Source organism: Lissotriton vulgaris, chromosome 11 (genome assembly GCF_964263255.1).
Source record: "Lissotriton vulgaris chromosome 11, aLisVul1.2, whole genome shotgun sequence".
Taxonomy (NCBI): domain Eukaryota; kingdom Metazoa; phylum Chordata; class Amphibia; order Caudata; family Salamandridae; genus Lissotriton; species Lissotriton vulgaris.
The window spans coordinates 731,045,956-731,059,496 of record NC_141699.1 but is presented as its reverse complement, the minus strand read 5'-3'; the positions used below and the strand labels follow the sequence as shown (position 1 = coordinate 731,059,496).

Here is a 13,541-nt window from a genome sequence, read left to right as displayed (position 1 = left end):
TGTTGTTCAGGGTCTTATAAGCTATACACATAGCTTTAAATTTGATTCGGCTCCTGATGGGGAGCCAATGGAGTTTTCTGATGTACGGGGAAACAGATGAGAATTTAGGGATAGACAGTAGTGTTCTAGCTGCAGCATTTTGTACTGTTTGTAATTTATTGAGAACTCCTTCCTGCGCATTCAATAGAGGTGAATTGCAGTAATCGGTTCTCGAGAACACTAATGTACTGATGAGAGTTTTTCCTGCTGATTGTGGAAGGTAAGGAAGCAGTTTTTTTATTTTTTTGAGAGTGTAGAAAGCAAATGAGACAACGGCGTTGGCATGGTGGTGAAACGTCAACTTATTGTCAAAGATGACTCCCAAGTTGCAGACCTTTGCCACCGGCTGGGGTGGGGGCCCCAGCTGAGGTGGCCACCACTGAGGAGACCATGCTGGGCGCAAGCTCCCGAATGTCATCACCTCCGTTTTATCGGAGTTAAGCTTGAGGCAATTTGATGACATCCAGGAGCTTATCGCCTTCATTCCCTCCTGAAAGTTGGCTGCGATGGATGTTCCATTATTATGCACTGATAATACAAGTTGGGTATCATCGGCGTAGGTAGTGAGGGCTATTCCATAAGATTTAATCACCCTCGCCAAGTCCGACGCATAGATATTAAACAGCGTCGGGCTTAGCGAGGAGCCCTGGGGAACACCGCAAGGGAGGGAGAAGGTGTGGGAGGTGAAATTACCCATCTTGATGGTCTGAGGGCGGTTAGCTAGGAATGAGGCAATCAGATCTTTAGCTTTGCCTCTTATTCCTAAAGCTGAGACACGGTCGATCAGAGTGACATGATCGACCGTGTCAAAAGCAGCCGAGAGGTCCAGAAGTATTAGGACTGCTGCTCCTTCCATGTCCATAGTTGCTCTGATTTCGTCTGCAGCCTTTAGTAATGCCGTCTCCGTCCCATGACCCTGTCTGAAACCAAACTGGGTCTCATCAAGGAGATTGTTATCATTGATGAATTTGGAAAGCTGGATGTTGATAGACTTTTCGAAAATTTTGGCTGGAAAGGGGAGACAAGCGATGGGTCTGTAGCTAGCTGGAAGCTGAGGGTCCAGTGTAGGCTTCTTTAGAAGGGGCTTAATAATGGCTTCCTTCCAGACTGAAGGATATACGCCAGTTGCAAACATGGCGTTGCAGATAGTGGTCAGAGCAGGGGAGATTGCATCAGGGATGCAATTTAAAATAGCTGGAGGGCAGGGGTCAAGAGGGGAACCGGATTTGGTGCTGGATACCAAGCGATGAATATGATCCTGATCGACAGTATCAAAGGATAATAGGGAGGGCAGGGTATTAGTAGGGGGTGCCTCGGCGAAGGGAGGGGGAGCGGAATTCGTAAAAGTGATGAAGATGGATCTAACTTTTTCTTCAAAGTAGTTGGCCAGGGCATCCACTAATGACTGAGAGCCTTCTAGGTGAGGTGCCGGGGGGTTGGACAAAGTATTGACCACCCTATAGAGTTCTCCTGCTGAGTTTTTTGCTTGCTCGATTTGAGAGGTATAATAGCGGCTTTTTTCAGCAACTATAAGTCCTTTATAGATGGCCAAGGCATTTTTGTAGGTCATTTTGTCTGCAGGACTATAGTTGCGTCGCCAGTGCCTTTCAAGATTCCTGCAGTGTTGTTTCTGCATCCGAAGGGATTCAGTAAACCATGGTGCTGATGGTGTTTTCCTATTTCGATAGGAGGTTTTGATTGGGGCTAGCTTATTACAGGCCATATTTAGGTTCCTCAAGTAGGTGGAGGACGCTATGATGGGGTCATTCTCTTCAGGAATGAGATTTTCTTGCATCATCTCAGCTAAGTGCGATAGATTGATGTTTTTCCAGTCTCTGTATGAAGATTGGGAGGAGGCTGAGACTGTAGGTTTTGATGGATTAGTTTCTACAGTGAAGAAAATCGCTTCATGGTCTGTCCAGACGAGAGGAATAGTTCGGGTGAACTTTACTAAGGGGCTGTTAGTAAACAGACCGTCTAGAGTGTGGGTTTGCTGGTTGCAAGAAGGGAAAGGCGGTCCATAAAAGAACCATTTCAAGATGGATCGTTCTCTGCATTAAGATCTGCTACTCTTTGGCCGGTAAGGAACCACCAGAGGGTATAAGGGCTCATTCTACAAGAGCTAAGTCTTCGACCTCAGCGTTGGCTAGAGGTGTGCCTGTTGAGGATATTTGTAGAGCGGCAACTTGGTCTTCCCTCCTCACTTTCACGAAGCATTACTGCTTGGATTCCGAGGTGAGGAGGGACGGTCACTTTGCTCGCTCTGTCCTTCAGGATTTTCTGGTTTCGAAGAGTGGACTCCCTCCTCCGGGAGTGGGGACTGCTGTGGGACTCTATTCACAAGGTGAGGAATCCACACAGCAGATGTATCTATCAGAAGAACAAGTTACTTACCTTCGGTAACGATTTTTCTGGTAGATACAATATCTGCCTGTGGATTCCTCACTGACCCACCCACCTCCCCGTTGTCCACTCTTCTATGCCAGAGTTATTGTACTACAATGTATATTTATTTTGATGTCAAGGAAATGTTTCAATTGCTTTCCTGCATTTGCTTTGCACTGTGTTTTTTGCCTTGACTATTGTGTACTGTGTATACTTTGTATATATCTACTGTCATTGGTCCTTCCGTGTGCCTCGATGGCACGGAAAAAAGGGCGGAACTGATGTCATCACGCCGGCGTGGGCCTATTGTAGGCGTCGGTGACGTCAGCGGAGTCGTGAGCGATGTCGTGTCTCTATGACGTCCGAGTCCACGTCGGCGCGAGGCTACAAAAGAATTTCCGAATGTTGCTGACGCAAGGGGGATATTCACAAGGTGAGGAATCCACAGGCAGATATTGTATCTACCAGAAAAAGCGTTACCGAAGGTAAGTAACTTGTTCGTTAGTCCACCGGTATTTTGACTGTATATGAATACTTTACACTTTTCCGCCAAATGACCATAAACTTTTATACTCTGTAGAGCGTAGCATGGGTGCATAACCTCATTTATACATTTTTATTGACATGTTTGGAGATAGTGTTTTAATTTCACATTTGAATTTGAGCCAAGAGGTTCTCTCTGTGCTTACAACCTTGATTTGAAAATTGTGATGTTTTCACTCTCAAATCTCTTGAACCTCCATGAGGAGAGAAAACACAGTGAAAATGATGTGAAAATATATGTTACTTTACTTCTTTTGCTTTTCCACATTTTCACAGGGCACTAGTCACATGGATCATGAATCTGATGTTGAAGAAGAGACCATCCACATCCAAATCTCTCAGCTCCTCAATAAAATTGCATTACGCCATAAAAATACTGACGAGGTAAGTGAGAAGGATGTGAAATAAGGTGGGTCAATAAACTAGAAGTGTACAAAATATAAATTGCAGAATGTTCAAAGACTCCTCAATTCCCAGGTTATCTTCATTATCCTCTAACTCACATAATAGGATGTTTTAGTAAAGCTCCCTCTGCTGCAGGTTTGTATGTGGGAAATATGCACATAGTGGTCTGAACCATGAATGCATGTTTGAAATGCATTCCTTTTCCACCCAAGTCGTTACCAGGATTTGCCTTCGGGAAAGCACTGGACTTTGGATTAGTATTTACTATTCTAACTCCAGTCTGAGCAACTGTAGGGAAAGAGTTGGGCTAAAAGTCCAACAATGCTTTCCTTCAGGCAAGTGGTTGTAGCGGCTTGCTTGATAAAGGAATGCATTGAAAAGACAAATTAGGGCACGTACAGCAATTACGAGTCTTGCAGGGCAATGTGTTGGGATCTTAAATACCTTAAAAACATCTTGTCTTCTTGCCAGAAGCTGCCAGAAAGACAGTGGTCCAGTCTTTAATCATGTTGAGACTGTATTACTGTAATGTTCTGTATCTCGGGGTGCCACGGGCATGATGAAGAAGACGACAGTGGATGCAGAATATGGCAGCTCGGCTGCTATTTCATCTGCATTGACACTCACCATCAGCCCCAGCTCTACCAGTGCTGCTCTGGCTTCCGTTATTCCATTTGGTATATTTCAAAGCCATGTGCTATCGTCACAAGATTCTCAATCATAGAGGCCCTAAATATCTTCGCCTCTGATCACACCTTATCTTCCTAAAAGAAATCTGGGATCAGCTGATGCCTCTCTTGCATCTATCCCCAGAATCAAAAGTGCTCACATTGGAGGCCGTTCCTTCAACTACTTGGCAGGCAAGGTGTGGAACTCCCTACCACTTTGGCTTAGGCAAGAAAAATCTGAAATACGCTATCGTAAGAATTTAAAAACATGTTTTTTCACGCTAACTTAGATTAGGGGAATTCATATTCTTACTCTGTATAATAGGACTGATACCCCAGTGCTGGGACACACAGCTGACGTAGCTATGTGCTTTATAAATATAATAATAATTATTATTATTATTATTAGTGGTTTGGACCAAGTTGTTAAGGCACAGCGTGATTTGAGACGCAATGTAAAGTCTGTTTCCTCTGCTGCAGGGATAGAGGTCTGCTGTCCCATGCAGTCCTCATTCCCAGCATTTCCGGCATTCACAGAAGATTGTCGAATCCTACCTCATTCTTTTTAATGAGGCAGGAGGTTTTCCAAATTATTGTAAATAGCCACTTTGAAACAAGATTGATTGCACATCAGTCATATTGCAAAACATTGCTACTCAATCTGCATCTCCTAATTGCTACTTGCCCGATGATAGATCAAGCACCAATATTTCATATCAACAGGGTCGTTCATTCCCAGCCATAGCTTTGCACACTCTGGCACATTTATAAAGATAGTTCTGTATTGTGATTGTTATGAGGCTAACAGCAGATAATGAGATAATTTACAAAGCAGCCTACTCGCAGGGTTTTTGGAGAATACATGCTGCACTCATTCTCTGCAAATAATTGCTCGGATACAGAATCACGGATTGTAGCATTGAACAGGGTTGGTGCCACATCAGTGTAATACCAGCAATCTGTCTTGGACCCCATCAGCAAGGAATGGTATCAGGAAGGGGATAATTCAAATGTAGCCCCATCTCCAGAAGACCCACCAGAAACCCTCCCACCGGCAATGACTGTTTATCTGTGGGAATGCAGCCTTATTAAATGCTAATGATACTAATAACACATTCGCTGCTCTTTCTTGCAGGGATTTTGGAAAGAGATTTTGAGCTACATGATGGAAGAGGACTATACTTCATCTGTGCCAGCACTGTGCCAGATGCTACTTGTTGCAGATAAGAAAGAAAGCATCAACTTTCATGAATGTGGTAAGTCTTAAGCATCCTACTCATTGACATAGTGGGATCTACCATTGAAGGTGGCTAATGCTTCCTTCTCCACTCCCCAGATCCCCTCTTACTTTGTCATGATCAGGCATGAGTTGAAGAACCAGTCCATTAGCTCAGGATGTTATGGTTGAGTTACTATAGAATATGGGTGTCAATATTTCAAATAACATGTATTGCTTTCCTTTTAGAGATATATGTATCTGTGCTGATGTTGCTGCTCGCTGTGAGCCTTATTCACAAGGAATTAACTAATTGCTGTGCCTCAAGCCATTTGGCTGTGCCACGCTGCGTTAATTCCGAAGCACCGGGATGCTTCATATCTACGATGATATAATGGATCTCTTTGCTCTCTCAGTGCTGGTGCATAATTAGCTGCCATGCACCTATGAAGGCACCCTTGTACGATGGTACAAGGGTGGCTGCGTCACAGGGATGATTGTTTTTGTGCAGTAAGGCATATCTTTGTGTTTATGCAGTTAGGCATACCTTTGTGCACAAAAACAATCACAATAGGTAATTTCCTCTTCCTAAATGTGCTGCAGTATGCAGTACGGGTTCAAAGAGGTAAACAATGAGGAGAAATAAAAACATTTGTTCTTGTTGCACCTCCCTATACCTCCCACTGGGGAGGTTAGCATTATGACACATTTCCAGATGTACTATTTCTTGTAAATCTGGAAATGCGGCAGAAGCCTTGGGTGTTGCGTAGGAAATCTCACAGCAAAACACATGGCACAACTGTTCTACACAAAGTGTTTGCATGTAAAGGGGCCATATTTACAAGGGCATTAAAAGCCACGCAAGGTGGCTTTACCTGTCCTTGTAAATATGGAGCAGCAGGTTGCACTGCTGGTGTGTCTCAAAAAGTGATGCACAGGTGGCACAAGGGGCTTGTAAATAATCCCTATATACTTTTTGTAGTTTGCCAGACATAAACTTACTTTCCTGTTTGTTTCAGCTCTTAGTCTGGTTAATGCTCCTACCCCCTAACTGCAATGTACTAACTGTCCCAGGTTTCCACACACCATGATGCTACTCAGGGCTCTAATGCTCATCTTCAAACCTTGAAGTATTCTTGCTCTCCATGATGTTACTTCTGTCTAGTATGTTGATCATGCTCTGCTGGGTATGGTACCTATTTATGTGTTGTTACTTTTGCCGACCGCAACAGGGATGTATTTTATTATTCCATGGAGTTACTTTTAGTTATGATATTTGTCTCTGCAATGTTTCTGATTCAACATTTTGGACTTCAGCTCCAGACTAAAATGCTAGTTATTGGCCCTCACTTGTAAGCAGGGATGCATGCTCAATGATGGTAAGTGAAAATAAATATTTTGACTGACTTCAAGGTTACAAAGGAGATTCACATCTGGTGGTGAATACCTGTAATTTTTTTTTTTGTAACATCATTTTTATTGCAGCACCAAAATAATTGTACAGACAATATCTTCAAGGCATAATTAATAAACATAGCAAGAGGACACCATATCAATTTTCTCCCCCCATCATGTCCGGCACGTCTCCAGAAAGAAGACTAAACTGCTGTGTTGCTGAGTTGTTCCTCGCTGCATAAGTCAATGTCCGACATCACAGTCACAAGGAAAAGTGGACTGCTTTTGTGATTTTCGCCCCTCCCCCACCCCCGTCAACCATCCTCCCCCCACCTCCCGTCAGTCCCGAACTTCCCCCCCCCGTGGCAGCGCTGTGTGATAATCCTAGTCAGTGTAAGGTCTAGTGTGAGCAAGAAGGTCCTATACATTCACTAAGGTGTGTTCCTAGGTTGTGTTAGTGGGGTCAGCTGCCACCAGGTTCTCCTCTTCTTCTTCCTCCTCATCATTATCATCCCGGAGCGCCTGCACCATCATTTCCCATGCTGTTGCCCTCTCCATGGCCTTCTCATCATCTGTCCTCCTAGCCATCTGGTACCTCAAAGTACTTTCACACGCCGCCCACCGCAGACATTCACCATACCACCGTTTATACGTGGGTCCCGCTTTCGACTTCCAATTCCTCGTAATTTCCCTCTTTGCAAGGATCAACCCCAAATCTATAAATCGGCTGGTATTTTTATTTTTAGACGTGTGTGGAAACCAATGTAGGACCCCCACTGCCTTGGTGTACTGTATGTCCCTATCCGTGGCATTATTCAGAGCCCTCCCTATTTCCTGCCAGTAAGCCCCCAAGGCAGGGCAGTCCCACAGCATGTGACCCAGATCCGCCCCAACCGTGGTACACCTGGGACAGGCCGCCTGCTCCACCCCAAAGTATTGCCGTATTTTCCCAGGCGTGAGGTATGCCCGATGAATAATATAGAAGTGTATGAGCTGGAACCTGGCGTTCCTTGAGCTTTTCCGCGCTCTCCGCAGCAACTGACCCCAAGTTGCATCAGGGATCTCCATTTGGAGGTCCAACTCCCATTTAGCCTTCAAAGCTGCGAGCGGCTGCAAGGCCTCCCGCAACATTCTGGAGTACAGGCAGGTTACCGCTTTAAGGTCCCGGTCGCCATCATCGCATATTGGCATGCCATGGAGGTCGCCGGTTCCTGCAAACCCTCTCCCCCGTGATCTTGCATGGCGCCTGTTACCGCCGCATGTAACAAGTAATCACCTCGCGGGAGATCGAACCGCTCCTGTAATTCCTGAAACGGAAGCAACGCACCATCCTCATACAAGTCGCCCAGCATTTGAACCCCAGCCTCTTCCCAGCCAAGTAATCGCGACCAGTCCCCTCCGTGAGGAAGGGCTGTAACCATCCCCAGCGGAATTTCCGGAGCATACATAAGGCGAACCCCCGCTCGTTTGCGCGCCCGATTCCAGCAGAGTCGAAATGTCTGTTCCTCTACCGTCAAATCTCTAACCAAGAGCCTCTGATGCAGCGTGATGTATGCCAGCACATGCAGCGGGGTGCCCTCATCCCTGGACTGCTCCGGGCCTCGATATACCCTCACGACCTCCTGAGTGAAGGTCTGCAACTGAGTGCCAGATAATAACCTTCGAAATCGGGCACCGCCATGCCTCCCTCATCCTTGGGCCGCAAGAGGGTATCCAGCGCGATTCGTCGCCTGCCCGTGCCCCAGAGAAACGCTATGGTCAATGACCTCAGGCGTCGGAAAACGGAGCCTGGAACCCATATCGGGAGAGTCCTAAAGTAGTACAACAGCCTGGGCAGAGCCACCATTTTAAGTAGGGAGACCCGACCAGCCAGTGAGAGTGGAAGAGTGGACCAGAAATCCATACACCCTCTCAGGGCAGTAATACAACGGTTAATATTGCCATCCAGCAAATCCGTTGGTGTATGATAGATGTAAACGCCAAGATAGTGCAGACAATGCGGTTCCCACCGGAGTTCCTGCACCGTGAGAGGGCACGGCTCTCCTTGTCTCAGAGGGTATAGACAAGATTTGGGCCAATTGACCCTCAGGCCCGACATTCGCCCAAACAGCTCCAACAGACGTCTCGCCCCCAGTAACTCTGCCTCCGCATCAGCCAAGAACATCAGTAGGTCATCTGCATACAATGAGATGACATGCGGCCTGTCCCTGTATATCAGTCCCGTATAATGGCGGCCAGATCTGGCCTCCACTGCAAATGGTTCCATTGCCAAAGTGAACAAGAGGGGGGAAAGGGAGCACCCTTGCCTAGTGCCTCGTCGTACGGGGTATTGCTTCGAAATCAGAGAGCCCACTCTGACTCTAGCTGTGGCTTCCGTATACAGGATTTTGGTCCAGTTGATGTACCCATCCCCCAGCCCGAAACGCCTCATCACCTCGTACAGATAGTCCCACTCAAGGCTGTCGAAGGCCTTCTCGATATCTATTGAGAGCACGAATGGAGTAATGGCGCCCGACCACTGGGCCCCCATCAACCTCGTAAGCCTGAGGATATTGTGGGTAGAGTCGGGATAAAGCCGCATTGATCCTTGTGAATTAGACCGGTCATGTGGGTCAATAATCTATTTGCCAGGATTTTGCTCAGGATCTTGTAGTCCGTCGTGAGCATGGACAAAGGATGGTAGGAGGAAAGGGCAGCGCCCTCCCTGCCAGGCTTTAACAATGGGATCATAAGGGCCTCGCACATGGAGCTGGGGAGCCTACCTCGCGATTGTGCTTTGTTATAAACCAATTGCAGTTGCGGAGCTAGACACTCCAAATATTTACTATAAAACTCTATCGGGAGGCCGTCAAGCCCCGGAGTCTTGTTCCTAGCCATCTGCTTCACTGCACATCCTATCTCCCCGATCGTGATGGGCCGACCCAACTCCTCCGCTTCCGGGTCCTCCAATCGTGGTAGCTGCAACCCTTCTAGAAAGGTGCCCAGCTCATCCGCCCCGCCCGTCTGTCCGCTCTCATACAAACCCTCGTAGTACGTCCTGAACCTGTCCAGAATCCCGGCTTGGGTGTGACAAAGCCCCTCCCCCTCTGCCCGAATCGCCATGATTGGCGCGCCCCGCCTGATCGGATTAGCAAGCCACGCCAACATCGACCCCACCTTATCACCTTCCGCATGCGCCCTCTTCATATACGCCTTATGGTCGAAGACACTCCGCCGCTCCAACTCCACCGCTAGCTCTTCCCTGGCACCACTAAGCCCCTCCTGGAGCTCAGGGCGATTCGGGCGCTCCCTCTCCTTCTCCCTCAGTCGCTGCTCTGCCTTCTCAAGATCATCTAGCAAAGTTTTACGAGCCCCTGCAGTTGCCCCAATACAGTGCCCCCTGACCACCACCTTAAACGCGTCCCACTCCACCGCTCTAGTGGAGGCGAAGCCACTATTCTCCTCAAAGTAGCGCGCTATGCGCTCCCCCAAGGCCTCCCTGAAGAGCAAGTCATCTAAGGTATCAGGTTGCAGTCGCCATGTTGGTACACAGTTAACTTCCACCATCCAGTGCAGGGACAACAATAAAGGATTGTGGTCCGACATTGTGCGAGCCAAATACTCCGCGCTACCCACAGTTGAGAGCATATGTGATGAGCACAGAAACGCATCTAGTCTAACATGCAGGTCATGTATATGTGAATGAAAGGAATAGTCCCTAGTGGTGGGGTGTAATGTTCTCCAGGCGTCCCCCAGGGCCCAACTCTCCTGCCATTCCAGTCTGCGCTTCGCTACCCTGTGTGCTGGGGATGCGCGCAGCGGGGGATGAGATCTATCCAAATCAACATCTATTACCGAGTTGAAATCCTCCCCCATGAGCACCGGCCCTGCTAGATAACTCGCCAGTTTGCCCGAGAGCGTCGTTAGAAAAGCTGGCAAATCCACATTGGGGGCGTACACGCTGCAGAGAGATACCACCCGGCCCCTCAGTCTCCCCTCCACCGCCACAAACCTACCCTCCGGGTCCACCATCGTCTTGGTGACCTGGAAAGGGACCCCCGCCCGTATCCAAATCAATGTCCCCCTCGCAAAGGCCGAATATGTCGTGTTAAATAATTGCCCCCTCCACCTTCTTTGCAGCGCAATTCCCTCCTGCTTGTTGAGGTGCGTCTCTTGTAGGAAAGCAATATGCACACCCCTACGCTTTAAATATGCTTGAACCTTGTGCCTGCGTACCATAGTATGGAGACCCCGCACATTCCAGGTCACACATTTCAGAGCCCCTGTACTAGCCATGTCCCTTTGCACACACAGACAGAACAATAAAAGTCATCAACCATGCGCTTTTGCCAACAGCGTGCAGCCCCTCCCTCCCACTCCAAACAAATGAAACCCCCCCCCCAAAAACAACCTGAGCATCCCCAACTACTCTCGGTTCCCACCCCCCCAGGACAGGCCCCCCCACAATTGGAAGCAAACCCATCCAAACTATCACACCCAACTACCCCTCAAAGGAAGGCACTAGTATTCGCAGTCTCCACTGCGATGACCGTAAGGGCCAGTAGGGCGCGGACCGATGTCGAGAGGGTTCGTCAAAGCAAATCAGTCCCGCATATCCCGCCCCATGATCCCCTCATTACAGATTCACGAAATCCCATAGAACAGTAAACTGCGGTCACGGGCACAGCGCCCCAGTGTCTGACCGGTAGGCCGCTCCTCTTGTCCAGCATGTCATGCCTCAACTATCTCCCCAGATGTCTGCGGTGTCAATATAGGGCCTCTGGCTCCACCAAATTCCGAGAGCCCCGTCTCCGACCCCGTGCCCTGCTCATCAGAATCCGTGCCCTTCCCAGACTGGCTTCTGGTTGCGCTAGATAGGTCCGCCACTGCCTGTAAGGCCGCCTTCCTCTCTGTCTCTGTTTGTGACACGGATGGTTTGCCAGTTCTCCGGCGATTTTTACGAATCCGTTGCGATTTCCTGATCGGCTGGGCTACTCTAGCCTCCTCCGCCCTGGCTTTGGCTCCGTCCGTTCCAGCTTTATAAGTGTCCCACCAGGCCCAAGCATCTGCTGAGGTCGTGAAAAAGAGCGACTTTTCATCCACCATCACTCTCAGCTTCGCTGGGAAAAGCAGGGAGTATTTTATGCCCTCACCACGGAGCTCACGCTTGAGGGACAAGAAGTTGGCTCTGAGTCTCTGGGTGTCAAAAGTGTAATCCGGGAACATGGTGACTCTGTTGTTGTCGACTTGAAAGGGTCCCGTTTCCCTCGCCCTCTGCAGTAGCCAGTCCCGGTCCCTGTAATGGAGCAACTTGATCACCACCGGGCGAGGTGGCAGGCCCGGGGCCGGCGGTCGAGCCGGAACCCTGTGGGCCCGTTCCAGGGAGAAGAAAGGAGATAGTCCTTCCGGTGCCACCTCAGTTGTCAAGATAGCCCACCATATCGTCGCCCTCAATTTTCTCCGGTAGGCCCACCAGGCGAACATTATTGCGTCTACTCCTGTTTTCCGCATCCTCGGCCCGTCTTTCCAGCACCTTCAGCCTTTCCAGGGCATCCGCCATCTGCGCTTTCACAGCAGCGTGGTCCGGGGCCAATTCCTGAACAGTGATCTCCACGGACTTGACTCTATCCTTAAGTTTGTCATGATCTGCTTTCAGGAGACCCAAGCCCGTCGCCACCTGGGCGATGTCCTGCTGCAGGGCATCTTTCGTGGTCGCGATGGCCTCCAATATACGATCCTGCATGCGCTGGAGAGCTGACTGATCTCGATCCGCTCCATCCGCCTCCTCCGTGTCAGTCGCTCCGTCTCCCTTCCCTTTCAGTTTCACCATCTCGGCTGCAACCGATGGCGGCCTCTAGGGTCCCTTTGTCACCCTCACTACCTCCGTGCTGCAGAGCTCCGCCACTAGAGAGCTCCCCGGGCAATAGGATCAGAGACCTCAGATGTACTTAGGGCAGCGGTTTCTGCTCCGATCACACTAGACAGTGCAGTACTCTAGGGTCCCCTGCTGCCGCTGAGCCTTCAGATGCCAGCTTGTGCTTGGATCGTCGGGACCGTCGTCACAAAGCCGCCGCCATTTTAGTGCCTCGTCGGCGAGCATAATTATGGTCATGATTCCCAACGGCTCGCATCGGCGTGAGGAAAGTTCATCTGTGCCTGCCGAGAAGGGCAAGAGGGGTCCTTCAGTCTATCAAACACCGCCAGTAATAGAGCAGCAGGAGAATCCGGCCTCGCGCACCCTCGTTGCTTCGTCCAGGCCTCAGGGCGCCATCTTAGATCGACGGCATCACACCCGGTGCTGGTCTTCAAAGTCAAATTTCAGGGCAAGGAACCGCTCCAGGTCGTCTACTGTGAGCGCCGTATCCTCCGCGACGACATCAGATTATGGATTATCCCAGTTTTACTGGAATCCGCTCGGATATTCAGGATGATATTCGGGATCGGGCACGGAGCTCCGGGCTCACGCTGCCTACCTCCTTGGCATCCAAGCCACGCCCCGTGGTGAATACATGTAATTGCTATAATTCCAGGTATCCAATTAGCTCTCCCCGCTCAACTTTCCAGTGGATGTGTTGATAAAGTGCAAGTGACCTGGGCAGATGGTATCATAGTCTATTTATTTGTCACTCATGTTAGGAGTCCTAAGCAGAATCGAACAGTCAACATATGTGCTTGTTATTGCTTGCCCCAGGTCGTTAACCTTATTAGAAAATAGATATGCAAGAACATGTTCTGGAGTCCTCTTTTCTTCTGGGGTATCCACTGTCAGAAAATGTCTACCATTTTTCCATGGTCCTTCAGGATGTAAAGCACGTTCACGGCTCCTGACGCATCCTCTCTTATCCCACTGGAGTCTTCTATCCCTCAATGAAAACTGTTGCAGGAACCTGTGCATGGCAGCTTAGGTAGCT

At 49.0% G+C, this 13,541-nt stretch overlaps 1 protein-coding gene across 1 annotated transcript in view; it reads left to right on the top strand.

The window, feature by feature from the left end:
- The window catches only part of LOC147683405 (maestro heat-like repeat-containing protein family member 1), a 150,366-nt gene that overhangs the window by 96,323 nt on the left and 40,502 nt on the right, over positions 1-13,541 (top strand). The window contains exon 14 of the mRNA XM_086943845.1: positions 5,176-5,296. Within this exon, the coding sequence (XP_086799971.1) occupies positions 5,176-5,296 (121 nt within the window). The remainder of the gene's footprint in view (positions 1-5,175; positions 5,297-13,541) is intronic.